The 16,904-nt window shown below is 31.8% G+C and overlaps 1 protein-coding gene across 1 annotated transcript in view; it reads right to left on the bottom strand.

The window, feature by feature from the left end:
* LOC113375624 (lachesin-like) overlaps positions 1–16,904 on the bottom strand; it is a 312,938-nt gene that overhangs the window by 99,419 nt on the left and 196,615 nt on the right. Inside the window, exon 4 of the mRNA XM_026615555.1 lies at positions 4,605–4,797. Coding sequence (XP_026471340.1) covers positions 4,605–4,797 — 193 coding nt within the window. The remainder of the gene's footprint in view (positions 1–4,604; positions 4,798–16,904) is intronic.

Genomic DNA, 16,904 nt, shown 5'->3' with positions numbered 1-16,904 from the left:
CGAGCCGCATGCGGGTAGGAAATTCTACGCAACTAATAAGAAATAGTTCATTTACTAATTAAAATTTTGAGGTATTTTTTGTATTTTTTTTATTCATCATACTGTCAAGGAACTAACTCGATGAATACAATTTTTCGTTCACGTTTTCGGGCGCACGGATCAACCGATTTGAATGGTTCAAAAAACATTAGATTCCTATTAATAGGGAGATGTGCTGATTAGTTTTGGGCGAAGGCAGGTCTAGCATTTACGGAGATAAAGAGTAAAGAGTGCAGAAAATAAAAATCGAGTTTTTGAGAGAACGCAGCATCCGATTTGAATGATCTAAAAAACATTCAATTAGTAATTATTGGGAGAAGTGGTTGTTAGATTTTGGCAAAGGCAGGCCCAGCTATTTCAACGATACAGAGTTGAAAATGCATAAAATGGCAGTTTTTGAGAGAACTAAGCTGTTTCGTTATTTTTTTCCAATTTTTTTTGTATATCGAAAATAATTCAGATTTTATTTTTAAATTTGACTAAAGTTCTAATATACTTTGGACAAATAATTTCAACTTTGCAATTCAATTTATATAATTTTTATAAATATTAGACAATGTTACAGTATTTTTTAACTTCCCGTAGGGTAAGTTATAGTAATCGCAAAAAAATCGAAAATGAAAATTTTTATATATCTTTACGTTTCAGAGGTTTCTGAATATTTTGGCATACCTTAGAAAAAATGGATTCATGTGTGTGTGTGTGTGTGCGTGTATGTATGTGTGTGCGGATACAAATTTTCGTCGACGATTTCGGGAACACGGATGAAGCGATTTGAATAATTCAAAAAACATTCGATTCGTATTGATAAGGAGACGTGCTGATTAGTTTTTGGCGGGGGCAAGTCTAGCCGTTCCGAAGACATGGGGCAAAAAGTGCCAAAAACGGTACCTCAGATTTTAAGTTTTTTATTTTAAGTACCAATGTTTATCCGTTAGACAGCGACGTGGCGCTTATGCGCTTTATATTTTGTCTCTATGCAGTTAAAGCAGTACAATTGCTTTGAAAAAAGTTTGATCTTCCAAAATATGTCAAAATAAAGAAAAAAAATTAAAAAAAAAAAATTTTTTTTTTTTCAAAAAAAGTAATTTTTTGTCCAATTTATAGTTTCTTAAAAATCTTATTTTTTCGAAGTAAAAATGTTAATCGTTAATAAATTTTTGGTACGGGAAGTTCCAGCAATTTGCCGTAAGGCACGATGCTTTAATTGCCTTAAGACAGAATTCCACTTACAGCTAGTTATAATAATCTATTTGAAAACATTTAATATTCCTCAAACATTTAGTTACGGTACGAGAAGTTCCAGCAATTTGCCTTAAGGCACGATGCCATACACCCCACTAGTTAACTTCCCGTAGGGCAAGTTATAGTAGTCGCAAAAAATCAAAAATGAATTTTTTTTTATATCTTTACGTTTCAAAACCTTCTGAAAATTTTGGCATACCTTAGAAAAAAATGGATGTATGTGTGTGTGTATGTGTGTGGCGATTTCGGGAACACGGATGATGCAATTTGAATAATTTAAAAAACATTCGATTCGTATTGATAAGGAGACGTGCTGATTAGTTTTTGACGGAGGCAGGTGTAGCCGTTCCGAAGATACGTGGCAAAAAGTGCCAAAAACGGTAACTCAGTTTTTAAGAGAACGGAGCGTCCGATTTTAATAAATCAAAAAACATTTTATTCGTATTAACAAGATGAAAAATGGATCAAATTTTCATGAAGACAGGTCTAGCGGTTTCGGAGATCTAACGAAAAAACTAAAAAAAATGATATTTGGCGGTCAAAAATGATCATTAAACATATGCACATCAAATTATCAGATATTTTATAGAGATTTTAACAATAAGTGTAAATTTTGTTTACATTCCTATGGGTTCCGTACGAATGTTTATTCATTAGCCGCCGACGCGGCGCTTACGCGCTTTGACATATCGTCTCTATGCAGTTAAGCAGTACGATTGCTTTGAAAACTAGCTGTAAGTGGAATTCTGTCTTAAGGCAATTAGGGCATCGTGCCTTAAGGCAAATTGCTGGAACTTCCCGTACCAAAAATTATTATTTTTTTTAAAACGATTAACATTTTTGAAAAAAATTACTTTGAAAAAATAAGATTTTTGAGAAACTATAAATTGGACAAAAAATTAGTTTTTTTTGAAAAAAAAAAATTTTTTTTAAAAAATTTGTTTTTTTTGAAAAAATTTTTTTTTCTTTATTTTGACATATTGTGGAAGATCTGAACTTTTTTTTCAAAGCAATCGTACTGCTTTAACTACATAGGGACAAAATATAAAGCGCGTAAGCGCCGCGTCGCTGTCTAACGCATAAGCATTGGTACGGAACCGATAGGAATGTTAACAAAATGTATACTTATTGTTAAAATCTCTATAAAATGCCTGATAATTTGATGTGCATATGTCTAATGATCATTTTTAACCGCCAAATGGCTCATTTTTTTACTTTTTCCTTTATATCTCCGAAACCGCTGGACCTACCTTCATGAAAGTTGTATCGATTCTTCATCTTGTCAATACAAATAAAATGTTTTTTGAATTATTAAAATCGGACGCTCCGTTCTCTTAAAAACTGAGTTACCGTTTTCGCAACTTTTTGCTCCGTATCTTCGGAACGGCTTGACCTGCCTTTGCCAAAAACTAATCAGCACGTCTCCTTATCAATACGGATCGAATGTTTTTTGAATTATTCAAATCGGTTGATCCGTGTTCCCGAAATCGTCGACGAAAATTTGTATCCGCACATACATACACACACATACATACATACATACACACACACATACACACACACACACACACACACACACATACATCCATTTTTTCTAAGGTATGCCAAAATGTTCAGAAACCTCTGAAACGTAAAGATATATAAAAATTTTCATTTTCGATTTTTTTGCGATTACTATAACTTGCCCTACGGGAAGTTAAAAAGTTTAGAATTTCCAAAATAAGTCAAAATAAACAAAACATTTTTTTTCAAAACAAAGTAATTTTTTGTCGAATTTATAGTTTCTCAAAAATCTAATTTCTTCGAAGTATTTTTTTTTTCAAAAATGTTAATCGTTTTTAAATAAATTAATAATGTTTGGTACGGGAAGTTCCAGCAATTTGCCTAAAGGCTAAATGCCATACACCCCACTAGTTTGTTTTATTTATTTAATAGAAGGCAGGTCCAGCTTATCAGAGGTAAGGTTATGAACAAGTCAATTTCAGAACCCTTGGTATATTTTCAGTAGGGAAGACTGGGTACGGTTGTGTCTAGATACGGTAGTGACAGTAGTCCTCATAACAGCGAAACTGAACAAAAACAATCAAGTATATGTAAACCGCATTGGTTTTAAGAAGTCAAAAGTAAGTTTTCATGTTTGAATTCTTTTAATGATAACTTAATTCTATAGACCACTTTGTTTGTTACTTTGCTATAAGATTAACAATGGTAATTATTTGCCAGCAATTAGTTCTGCTTAGATAATTTAGCTCAGTCATATTGATAATTAGTTTTTAAAAGTGTGGGTTCGGTACGGTTGTGACAAATTTTGTAGATATGGTTGTCACATGTATTTCTTGTGTTTTTCGGGTGAAGATTAAACAGATAAATAAAACTTCTTTCTAACTTAATTCACACAAATTATGAAAGAGAAAGGAAAAAAAAACATTCAATAAAAAAAGATTTTGCAAAGAATTATTGTTAACTTTGTTCAAATAATTGTTTTGCTTTATATTGTTATATTTTATCAATAAGCTGTGTACAAATGTTTATATTGAGTTGTGTTATGTGTTATTGCTATTAAGGGTAATATAAGTCGTTACAAAACCATTTTGGCGGTTATACCTATTGTTCTTAACCTATTTTTATACCTGCCACAACCGTCTACACCCCCGACGACGGGGTTGTATGAAATAGGTTTACATTCAGTAGACAAATGTTCAAATTACCATTTAATTTAATTTTTGCTCAGTTTACTGGTAAATTAACGATTATGGCTAATCAAAAAACAAGTGACACAACCGAACATTTTTCAAAGCTTCGAGAATTTCCAGATTTTGACTTTAGATTCGTGTAGAAACTACATTGAAAAACATATGTCACACACGCAATTAGACAATGTTTTTTTGCTGTCCTGTGTAACTACTCAATGAAAACATAAAATATTTTTTCATAATTATATTACTATATATTTAACTGTATATAGCCGATTGGCGTATAATAAATAAATAAATAAATAAATAATTACTTGATTATTATTATTTACTTATTTGATTTGTTTTAGTTTTTATAAATTTATATAGTTCTTTTTTACTTTTTTAGTATTAGGTTAAGTTCGAGTAACAAATTAAATAGTTGTTGACGGTTATTTAAATTCAGCATCAAATTCAACAACAGCAATACGGTTATTTAAATTCAGCATCAAATTCGATACAAATGAATATTGTTCTAATTTATTTCTTTATATACAATATTCACGAGCCATGTATTTTACATAAATTTTATTAGAATTATGTAAAATTATTCCTATTTCCTATTCAATTAAATGATCTATCTCTGACCTTTGGTCTTCTGTCCACTCGGTTCGCGTATTACAATGTCACCGCCGTCCTCCCGGCGCCACTGGACGTGAGGAACAGGTTGGCCGCGCGCCCTACAGGTCAGCTTCACGACGCCACCTTCCGGAACCATAACATCGCCGGATGTGTCCTCGGCCACGAAGTCCGGGGGCACGACAACGTCCAGATAACCGAGCTGAAAGGGAAAATATACTTAAATACGATATGTTCGATAGGTGTTAATTTGAAGATGGAAATCAATTTACATATTATACATTGAGGGATCGATTCTGCCGCATAACAGACAAATGTTATGGCAAGGCCATGTTACTCTCTAACTTCCATAAATTATGTTACTGAATCATACTGAATACTGTCAAAATGTTATCTATTTGCTGTGCATTTAGGCGTTTTACACATAAACTGCAACGTCGCTCGTATGTTATGAACCTGAGTCAGAAAGACCCAGTTATACAACATTGCTTTTTTGACATTTGTGCGGTTTCTAGGTTATATTTTCTGACTACCTGAGAAAATCGTCTGACTGCACAGCACAGTAAACGTAAACTAATATATTGATTTCTTATTGATTAACTCTATTATACACAGTTAGCCTTTACATTAAATTATAAAAGAGTCATTGAGTACATAATTTATATACATTTAATTCTATTTATTTTGATATTATTTGCATTTATTAAAACCTTTATTATAATATATAAGTACAGTAGTAATTTGATTGCAATACGTTACAAGACCTAATCTAATGATATGATGAATAAAATAATTATTTATTATACTATTATATTATATTATACTATTATATTAGGTGTACAACTTTGCTTCCGCCGTTTCCGATATGTGGCTGTACCGGCTGAGGCTGGTTGAAATACATAGATGATAATGCCTTTAAAGTGAGTGTGAACAATGCTTAACGAATTGTCATCTCCGTTTCAGTGACAGTTGTTCTTGTTTTCGTATTATTCACGCTCGAAAATGCCCGTTTTTGCCCCAATTCTCGCCATTTGTGGGAAGTTTCACTTTTCTGTTACAATTCTAAAAAAAAATGCAGCTGAAGCGCATCGAATGCTCTCAGAAACTTACGGTGATGCTGCTCTGAGTGAAAGAACGTGTCGGGAGTGGTTTCAACGTTTTAAAAATGATGATTTCGATGCTGAAGACAAACATGGTGGTGGAACAGAAAAAAACTACAAAGATGAACAATTAGCTCTTAAAACTAGGTGAAACCATCACAGGAGATCTCTATCGAACGCAACTGATGCGCCTTAGTCGCGAGCTAAAAGAAAAGCCGCCACAGTATCAAGAGCGACATGACAAAGTCATCCTCCAACACGACAATGCTCGGCCTCACGTCGCAAAAGTGGTCAAAAAGTACCTGGAAACGCTGAAATGAAATCTTGCCCCACCCGCCGTATTCCACAGATGTCGCCTCTTCTGACTTCCACCTATTCCGTTGGATGGCACACGGCCTGGCAGATCAACATCTTCAATCCTTCGAAAAATTGGAAAAATGAATTGCTTCATGGATAGCGTCAAAAGAGGACTCCTTTTTTCGATCCGGGATCCAAAAATTGCCGGAAAGATGGGAGAAAGTTGTCGCTAGTGACGGACATTACTTTGAATAATACATCAGTAAGCACTTTTTCGCAATAATGCATTTAATTTTGGAAAAAAAACGGCGGAAGCAAAGTTGTACACCTAATATATTATAATAACCTATTATCTATCATCGATTCCTATGCTTACAAATAATCTATTATTGCTAGATTATTATTTGCTCATAAACTTATTATAAAAAACTTACTTTCTACTAATTATTCGCTATATTTTTACCTTACGCTTAATGTATTATCTCTACCTATTTATGGGTATACCGGAGATTGAATCCGCAGCCTTCGCGTGGCCGTCACGCACCTTGACAACTACTCTATTGGGGGTTAATTACATACCGTACTTTTTCTAGAAAATAATTATATGTAAAATGATGAGCAACAGTTGTAAAATTATTTTTACTTTATTTGCTATAGGAATAGCTTAGCAACAATTCATTTTTATTTTGTAAAAATATAATCAGAGAATCTCAAAATATATTACTTAAAAAAACCATTACAACAAACCACAAGTTCGCCTAAACTATGAAAATCTTCAAACAAATTAAGAATTTATTTCCTATAAAAAGTAGAAAATTTATTATTTATAAGAAATAATTTTTTTTATTTGTTAAAATATAATTGCATTTTATTCATTCTCATATTATGCTATGAACGCTCATTAACTATTCATTTTTAGCAAGAAAAATGCTTTCTCCCAAACTCGAACTATGCGTTTATTATTAAATAGCTAAACTAAACTTTCAACGATAAAATATCGCAAAGTTTTGAATTTCGAATATCGATGCATTTGTCTCATGTCCGCGAAAAACTTTCTTTTTCGGTAGATCAAAGTGAAACAAATAGAATTCCGAGAGACGTAAAAATAAGGAATCTCCCAGATATACAATTTTATAAGTTTTCCACACTCAGTGAATAATATATTAAACATATTTCAGAAAGTTTGAGCAAGTTTGTTGTTTCCGGGAGTAATACACTCCGGATGCCGTTAAGGAGGACGCGAATCGCAGTCCCTTAGCGACGGCCCAAAGACGCATTATGAATTTATAATGGACGAAATCTGCGAATAGAATACTCCTCGGAGGCGGGGGATAGTTTGATGGATGTTTATTACACAGTTCGATATTCCTATACTCAATTCAGAATGAACAGGCAATACGATATAATTTATTTATTTATTCATAAGCAATTTCATTAATGGATGCTCTGGTCGAGATTAGTCATAACAAGTTTAATTAGTCGTAACGTTTATCATCTAAACGTTAGTAATTTGATTTCAATAACTATTTTCTTGCATAATCCTTATCCTTTATCTATGTAGTCTGACCATTTGATTGTCTGTACAACCATATTTTTTTTAATTTTTTTTTATTGCTATTTTATTTTTTTTTTTAATTTTTACGATTTTAAATGAGTATAACTTGCAACCTTGTGCAAGAATTTTGAGCTTGTCTGGTGGTCAAATAGACTTTAATATAATGAACTTGATGATGAACATTGTATTTAATGTTCGAATGCTTTTTTTCAGCTCTTTTTTTTCAGAAGCGAAATTCGTGCAGCTACTATGATTATTATAAAATTACTATCCTTTTAATATCAACTATGAATAAGCTTGACAAGAGCCTGAAATAATATCTATTATTATTGATTACGGCTTGCTTATGAATAAATAAATAAATAAATACATAAATAAATAAATAAATAAAATGCTCACATCTGTATGATATATTATTATTACAATTTCTGTAATAGGGCAATTATTTTCATTGGTGCAGCAATGCCGGGTGTATTTTCTCTTAGAAACATATTGCTATCTATATTTCGAAGTAAAAATTGTTGTCACCACTGCTTTACAACATGCTATTCGAAGTGGAATCGAACCCGAGTCCTCTGATTCAAGTCTAGCGAGCCCTTTTTCATCATTAACAAAAATTGACAAAGCTGTAATATCTGTCTTGTCTAAAAAATATTTGCCATTTCAATAACTTTAAGATTTATAGAAACTACGAATAATATAGAAATAATTTCTAATCAATAAACTTACGTTTAGTACACGACCCAAATGTTTCATTTGTTTTATTATTTTCAAGGAACAGGGTAAAATATTCTTCCGATTCAGGCATTTTTCATTAAATCAAGATTTGTACCACGATGTAACTTTAGAATGTTTATTTACCTATGCCGATTTCCTTGTTGATATCGGTGCGCATACAACGACAGATATTTATTCACATACACGACAGGTAATCACAATCGACCCGTATAAAGAAGATCTAATCGAGAGCGAATGACGAACAGTTCGGGCGTAACGAACTTCTGTTGCATTTGTACGGATTTACACCTTAGTCGCGTTTAAAGAAGTTTTACTTCAATAAAAAAAGTAAACTAAGTGAAAAAAGGCAATTTATTTATATAAAGTGTTATTTCAACTGTGCTGATGAATATTTCTGACCAAATACCTGAGCAAGAATATAAGCAGTGTTTTCTCTGTAAAAATGTACAGAGGTAAATTATATTTTGTATTGCATAATGTAACTAAGCTCCTTTTACATCTAAAAATAAGACGTTGGATCTATTTGCCCTATGCCTGCCCGAATTTATCCCGCCATTGTGGTGAAAAAAGCCAGGTATAATTTGCAAAAGCAAAAAAAGCAATTTTCTACAATGATGAATTGGCTAGGAGTTTTACTGAAAATAGACATATATTTGTTCGTTTGATATGTGTTATTTGTTGTGATATAATTGGTTTGGTTTTCACAATTTAATTGCTCAAAGTCAAATTGAACCTTTATGCCCTGCTCTACCCTACTCGTATATATACAATTGTACTTTGCAATAAAAGTACAGCCAACATAATGCATATTTTATCACCGTTTACAAAATATAATATTCGTAAGTATACGCATGAAGACAAATTCTCCACTTTATTTTCTTATAGAGAAGTTACATATAGTCTCTCGTGCTCGAATTACAGTTTCAAAAACAAACGGCGCTTTGAAAAAGTTCCCCGGTTCAACTTTGCACAATTTTTATCGCGTTCGTCTAACATTTGTTTCCGGCCAGGTGACATATAGGAGTTGTCGTAGTTCAGAGGTGGCAAAGCCGATTATAGTTCTTCGTCTGTCTCTTCATTGCGTTCTTTTGAATGAATCGCGGTCTCCACCGTAAATGATGATAAACTAAAGCTATCGGGCTCTAACAATAACATACTTTCGGGATTTGGCGAAAGTGAAACGCAGATGTGCGTGCCATTTGCGAAATGAAAAATTTATTGATTGTAATCTCAACACTTTATTAAAGCATTTTTATTTTTATGGTCCAGATACTACGGCAATGGATAGATTATACTGCAATGCAAATTTATTTTGCATGACAATATGACAGATCGATTGAATTCTTTAACACATCGTCCGATATCCATATGATATGCTATGTATAAAAATTCATCCCTAGACTACATTCGATATTGTATTTGCCTAGTCATTCACATTTTTTATTAATAATCATAGAAATATCTTGGAATATATCGTTGTGCCAGACCATTCAGTAGAGAAACTGACAATGAGCGGCACGCTGTTCCCGAAAGGATTAAACATTATTTATAACACTAACGATAAAAAATACTTTCATCTTCTATTATATTCAATTGAAAATATGACACATATTTATTTACGATTTTTTTATTGTTCACACCATTGCCAGTCTCAAGGTTTAGCTTGTCGATTTTACCCAAACCACATATAACCTATTTTAGAAGTTTTATATAAAAAACTGTAGAATCTAACTTAAAAAATAACAACGCTCCGTATAAAACAATTAAATATTTAAGAATTGTATTTAGGTATCAAAAACTGAATAACACTGCTCAAAACGAAAAAACGATAATAAATAAAACTTGCGTTTAAAAAATGACTATGTGGTCGGTTATACCGCGATAGCCAACTCTTCTGATTTCAGACAACGACTGGTTACACATCTTTCGCTCTTTGGTTTAATATAATATCGTTTGAAATACTATAATTTACCTATTTTTTAAAAAAAAATGGTGCAGGACCATTTAAGTCGCGGACTTTTAAGCCCCACTCTACCCTACGCGTGTGCGTTAGTGTATTTCCACACAACCTTTTCAAATATTACAATACAAAACAAAGCGCTCGAAACATATTAACACTTACGGTACGGCACCGATTTCAAAACAATCTACTGTACCGGCTGTAAACTTGATTTCATTGTGTATGTTATGCAATTTGTTTGATAAAAATTTGTGGTTATTGAAGGACATACATTTATAATATTAATTTATTTTTGATCATTTTATAAAGAATGGTGACGTTCAAAAACACTTTCCAAAATGCATAGCTGGATGATTTTGACATGTTTTACAATAAAATGTTGTTCGCCGCCTTCCTCCTAGTGCTTTTCTGTCAGAACAGACAATACAATCCCTTTTTTATCACTCGCATTTAGAATATACCACTGATTAGTCAGTATATTTGTTCATTTTTTTGCTGCCATAATGGTTTGTTTTTTCTATTATATTGTCTAATAATTCATTTGTAAAATATAAAGTAAAATAATCTATTGGATGCCTTATATTGCTTGGCATTTGTTGTCGGGGTGTTTGTTGATGTATGTCAAACTCGATTATTGAAGGGGAATCGTCTGTATGAATGTCTATTTGAAACTTATTTTCACTACTGCTTAATTCACAAAATTTACCAGTCGTTTTGCCATATTTAAGCGCTCGGTTGTTTTAAATATTAAAAAAAGACTACATAGCGAAGTAAAAGGCTAAAAATACTACTAAAATAAGTTAAAATTATTTTCAAAATACAACACTGTTTAAAATTGCTATATGTAATTTATTCAACTTTTCGATGCAAACTGAGTCATTGTTTATAAAATAGCCTGTGCCTCACAAAGTATGTTTGTCCACTCAGGTGGACAGCCGTCCCCAAAGAGTTAACTATCTATATCGCAAAATGCAATAAAGCTCAAGAGAGAAAATTTACAATTTTAAGTCCTCATGACTATATCTAGGATTAAAAACTTTCCGCCGTTTGCAAAACCTGAGGTTTCGACATACCGTTCATTATCCTTTACGCGGCGTATTTGCCGCGACGTTTCGCTCCCAGACAGGAAGATGGATATTTTCTTTTGTTGGCGAAAACGCGCACAAAAGACGCGTCAGACGCATATACAAAGAAAATAATATTCAAAATATGACGATAAAAATGAAAATAAAGCGTCAACGACGACGAGACCAACGAGGACAATTGTCACACAAGAAACTGTGGAGGCGACGAGAAGTTGACGAATGGAATCGAAAACTGTAAAGATAACTTATTTAGTAGAAATGTTTATTGAAATTAACATGAAATCACAATTTCTATTCGAATTTAAAATGCAACATTGGAAATAACAATAAAACAAAAGTGAATAAAATGATTACAATATGACAGTGAGCGTCACAAAATTTACATGAAATTTTCAATTTTACAGTTTTGGCATAGCATGTTTAGAGTGTTTTATTATTTTCTTACCGAAACACAACATAACAAAACTTAATAAACTAACACCGACGACACAAGCAATATGCTTCTTGAATCACTCTAACCGGATGCGCCGTTCTCTTATTCTCTGCACTTTTTGCTCCGCATCTCCAAAATCGCTAAACCGAATAAAATGCTATGTAATAATTCTTAGATTTATCTTTTAAATGAGTAGAGACGCTGAAGATGATAACAAACTTTCTAAAATATTCCATTGTAAACACATATCACTCGCGAGTAAAACAAACAATTTCTGTTTTTGATGTGCAAGCTACAAAGAAAAATCATAACATGTATACACAGATAAACAATTATATCTGATAAAATTAATTGTGTGATGTGTATAAACAAAGATACGTTTAAATGCAAGAATATGCAAATTTCTAGGTATAAGATAGACAAGAACAACATGCTCGTTCGGAAAATGAGAATTTACTCCCTAATGATTTGATCAATCGTTCGTCTGTCACGCTGACATTTCTTCGCGAGCAACAGAAAATTCAAGATTGATATATAATAAATACACCTATGGGATACCATTATTACTTCTTGATGAGAAAAGGAGTTCCAACTGAAATTGCTATTTAAAATAACAATTTTAATAAAAAAACACTTTTATATTAATTGAATAGGCTAGATAAGAAGGACTTGCTCTCGGTATAAACAATTTTTTTGAAGCTTCACAAACTATTTTCTTCTCATACCATAATAAAAATACTCCAATATAATCATGTACTGCTTTTTCCTTTTGAATTACTATCAATACTAAGGTAACTTGCTAGAAATTCACTCAATACCTAAATTAGCTTACTAGAGCAACATGAGTAAAATAATCATGAATCTTTTGTTTAAAAAAAAACTCATTATATGTTTGAACAGACGTAGAAGACATGCAAAAAAATATTTTTTTTATAATTTACAAAGCAAGTTTTATGTTCAATCATATATTCAGTATCAATTCAATTTATAGATAAGAAAATTAAATATAAATTGAAAGCAAATATTTTTGCTGACTGCAAAATTTGAAGAATTTCAATAGTAAAATTTAATTTATTTCTGTTCATTGATAAAAATTTAAAAATTATGCATATTATTGAAATCATATTACTTATTTTTAGATATGTGCATTGGATACATCAAAAGCGCTGAAATAAACCGACAAAGAGTCTAAACTGCATCTACAAAACGTTCGAAACAGGTTCTACAAAAAAACATACGCATTGTAAATACAAATAAAATGGCTTATTGTTAAAAAGATGGCAGAATTTAACATACACATATCCTACACATATTTATTGTAAAAATAGTTAGATGAATTAGAAACGTAAAAATAAATAAAACATTTTTGTGTACGACGGAAGATAAATTTTCTATTCCAATCATTTTATTAATGTGCATAAACGTATGCAGGAAAAATCATCAAACATATTGAAGTTCAAAAGATCAAAGAGCTCGTCGTCCGTACAATATTTTGCCTTGACAAAGACTTGACCACTTTGTTCGTCTTTTTACCTGTAATTTGCTCGAACTCGAGCAACGTGCTAGGAAGAGGACAAGAAGAAAATCAAAAGTTAAGCGACTAATTTGAAAGCACCATCTCGCCTCATCAACTCATTAGAGTGTTCAGGACAGAGAAATTAAAACATAATTGCGCAAAACATTTCTTTGCTTGTTATGCTGTGGATGAAATACAAATTTTGAACTAAACTAGTAGTGTATGACGTTGTTCGAGCAAATATTCACCCAGAATTTAGGAGATATTGAAATTTGTAGTATAAATAAAAATGGTACAAAACTTGAAATAATATTTACAAATAAAATTCTTTATTTGAAGCAAACTAAAGTTCATTTTTGAAGTAAAACTTTTTTAGGCGCGACTAGTGTGTAAATCCGTACAAATGCAACGAAAGTGCGTTGCGGCAGATAAGATAATCACAATCGGTCGATTGTGATAGTCGTCGCGTATGTGAATAGAGATCTGTCGTTGTATGCGTACCGGCATCAACGTTGTATGCGTAGCGTACCGGCGTCAACGTTGTATGCGTACCGATATCAACAAGAAAATCGGCATAGATAAATAAACATTTTAAAGTTACATCGTAGTACAAATCTTGATTTAATGAAAAATGCCTGAATCAGATAAATATTTTATCCTATCCCCCGTAAATAATTATAATAAAAATAATAAAACGAATGCAGCATTTGCGCCGTGTATGAAACATAAGTTTATTGAAATAATTTCTATATTATTCGTAGTTTCTATAAATCTTTGAAGTTGTTGAAATGGAAAATATTTTTTAGGCAAAACAGATATTACATCTGTTCAAAGAATAAGATTATATCGCCAGCGAAAAAGTACTATCAGTCAATGAATGTATGTTAATTTTAATTACATGAAGTTCTTCAAACAGAATTATTTCATGATGAGTGAAGTTGCCAAAACACTGTTTGCTGTTTTGTAAACGGATATTATAGAAGTTGTTAATCAGCAATTACTTCATTTTTCTAATGAAGGTTTATTTCTAAATGCTAATTACAATGACAAACCGATCATGTCATATTTGAAGTATGACTTTAATTACATTATTGTGTTTAAATATTATACATATTTTTAATGCTATTACAAATATATAATTTATAATTTATCATTATATGAATGTGTATAATGGTTCACACTAATAAATGTGTGCATCACGAGTATTACCATATTACTAATAAACATTATTCAAAATTGTTATATGATGTATTTATTTTTACTTAAATGCCATCTTGTACAGTAGCAAATAAGTTTTACTTCAATCGCGTGTGAACTTTACGCGCACTCTTTTTTTTCAATCTTCAGCTATGATCAGGTATAAGTCAAGTAAACTTCCCGATACATTTAAATATTAGACTATATCAAAAAGATTTCAGATTTAGCTGTTGAGATAAAGTTTTCAACTGTGTATTTCAAAAATATAGTTGTCGCTTTCAATTAGAAACTAACGAATGCGATTTTCAATTTTTATCTTAAGAACAAACTGTTTATATACTAATTGTATTAATTAAAGTGCACTAAATTCTGATGTGCTGATTAGTTTTTGGTAAAGATCAGCCGGGTCATTTCTAGGTCATTAATAAATCTTTGTACTTCTGAAAATTCTATAACATTATTAACACACGAAAACTGTCGTAATTATTAAATATCTTTGATTGGAATAATGGACTGTGCCAAAATTAAAAAAAAAATTGTTGCAATTTTAGAAGTTGCTAAATATCAACACGTGATTATGTCGATTATTTACACATACCAGGAAGTTTATGTAACTTGTCTTGAGGTAAAATGCCAAGTACTAGTTTAAAATGATGTAGGATAGAGCGGGGCTCAAAGGTCCGCGGGTGAAAAGGTCCACCACCGATATCTCAAAAACAAGTAAAGTTAAAAAATAATAATAACAATATTTGAAAGTAAAGGGTAAAAGATCAAGCCATCACCTTGATTCTTACAACGTCGCTATCGCTAGATAAAGGGCAAACTTTAAAAATCCATAACAAAAGTTTTTTTTTTTTTTGTTAGTTTTTTTTTGGTTGAGAGCATTATTATTTTGTTTACGAGACCTTAATATGATGCTGAAGTCTACAATATTTAAATGTTTTATGAAATGTATTATTTACTTAATGTCAGATTCAACCGCTCTTTTATATAACCTTTATAAAAGCCTAAATGTGTATGGGGTAAAAAAGAGTGCCACCTGAGCCTTTAAACTTGCAAAGGTGTAAACAATAAAAATGGCGAACAAAAAAGCAAATTAAATTATAAAAGCAGTTTTAAAGAGATAAATTAAATAAATAGTTATTTCAACTCCATTAATATTTCTGACAAAATACCAGATCAATGTTATATACAAAGTACGAAAAATATACTCATTAAATTTACATTTTTCATTGGTTTAATAATGTTGCTTTCGTAAGATTCCTTTAAAATCAAAAATAAGACATTGATCCTGTTTTGCCCCCTGGCTCCCTTTTTTACGCCGCCTATAGGGTAAAAAGATCCGGTGACACTTTTTTTTAAAAAAAAAAAACAGCAAAAAACACCTTTCTACAATGATGACTTAGCTGGGATTTTTTTATTTGTTTGCTTGATATTGTGCACCACCCTACCCTATCATTAAATTCAATATACTTTTTGTTATAAAATATAAAACCTAAGCAATAATTTATGTCCAATTGTTTTATATGTGCATTACATTAGTCAGAAACGGTTTTTTGAAAACCATTAGTATGTTATTCAAATAACAGCACATAATACTACAAGCCATATTTCCATATTTGGGTCACAATATCACCTTTTGACATAGAAAAACATTAGTTTGCGCCATGGATATAAAATTTAATACACAAACTCTGCCGCTCGTTCTATTCGAATGTATTGTCCATATCTTTTTAGTGACATAAACGACTAGGCATTCATTGTTGTGGCCCACTTTAAGAGTTCTTTCGCCTTTTCTTTGCCGTTTTCCTTTAAGAATAGTGGAGTTCGCACAATACTGTGTGCCGTGTACATATTTCTCAGGCAGAAGGATTCTTTGCCCTCTGAGGTGACTTTGAGGAAGAGTTACGTCTGAGCCATACAAGTCGGTTTCTTTCTATAACGCCCGCTCGTCCGATGAGCGATTCGTCGGTTTCCACGCCGAGCGGGATAAAAAGATCGAGGGCGGTAAGTAATAGACGCAAACGGTTACGAATACGACTGCAACATAATGTTCTCCATGTTCTACAATCTACAAGGATGTTGCTACAAATAGAGATAAAAATAGAGAGGCGAAGGAAATAGAAACTTACGTAAATAAAAAGCGATATTTATTTTTCGCGAAACTGTCAAAGAAAGAATATCACACTCATACATAAGGTAGAACATGACACAAGGGTGTATTTGATTTGAGCAATTATATTGTGAAAACCACACCAATTATGTCACAACAAATAACGCATCACACTAAACAACTATTGAACATGTTAAGTGAAACTCGCAACTAATTCGTCATAGTAGAAAATTTTTTGAAACTCGCAACTAATTGTCATAGTAGAGAGAATTTTTTTTGCTGTTTTTCAAACGGCCAGAGGGCAAACCGGTCCAA

This window comes from Ctenocephalides felis, unplaced genomic scaffold (assembly GCF_003426905.1).
Source record: "Ctenocephalides felis isolate EL2017-DRISC unplaced genomic scaffold, ASM342690v1 CF-g0.4_SCAFFOLD_01886, whole genome shotgun sequence".
NCBI classification, from domain to species: Eukaryota; Metazoa; Arthropoda; class Insecta; order Siphonaptera; family Pulicidae; genus Ctenocephalides; species Ctenocephalides felis.
Note: the sequence above shows the minus strand (reverse complement) of the source record. Positions and strands in the feature narration are given on the sequence as shown.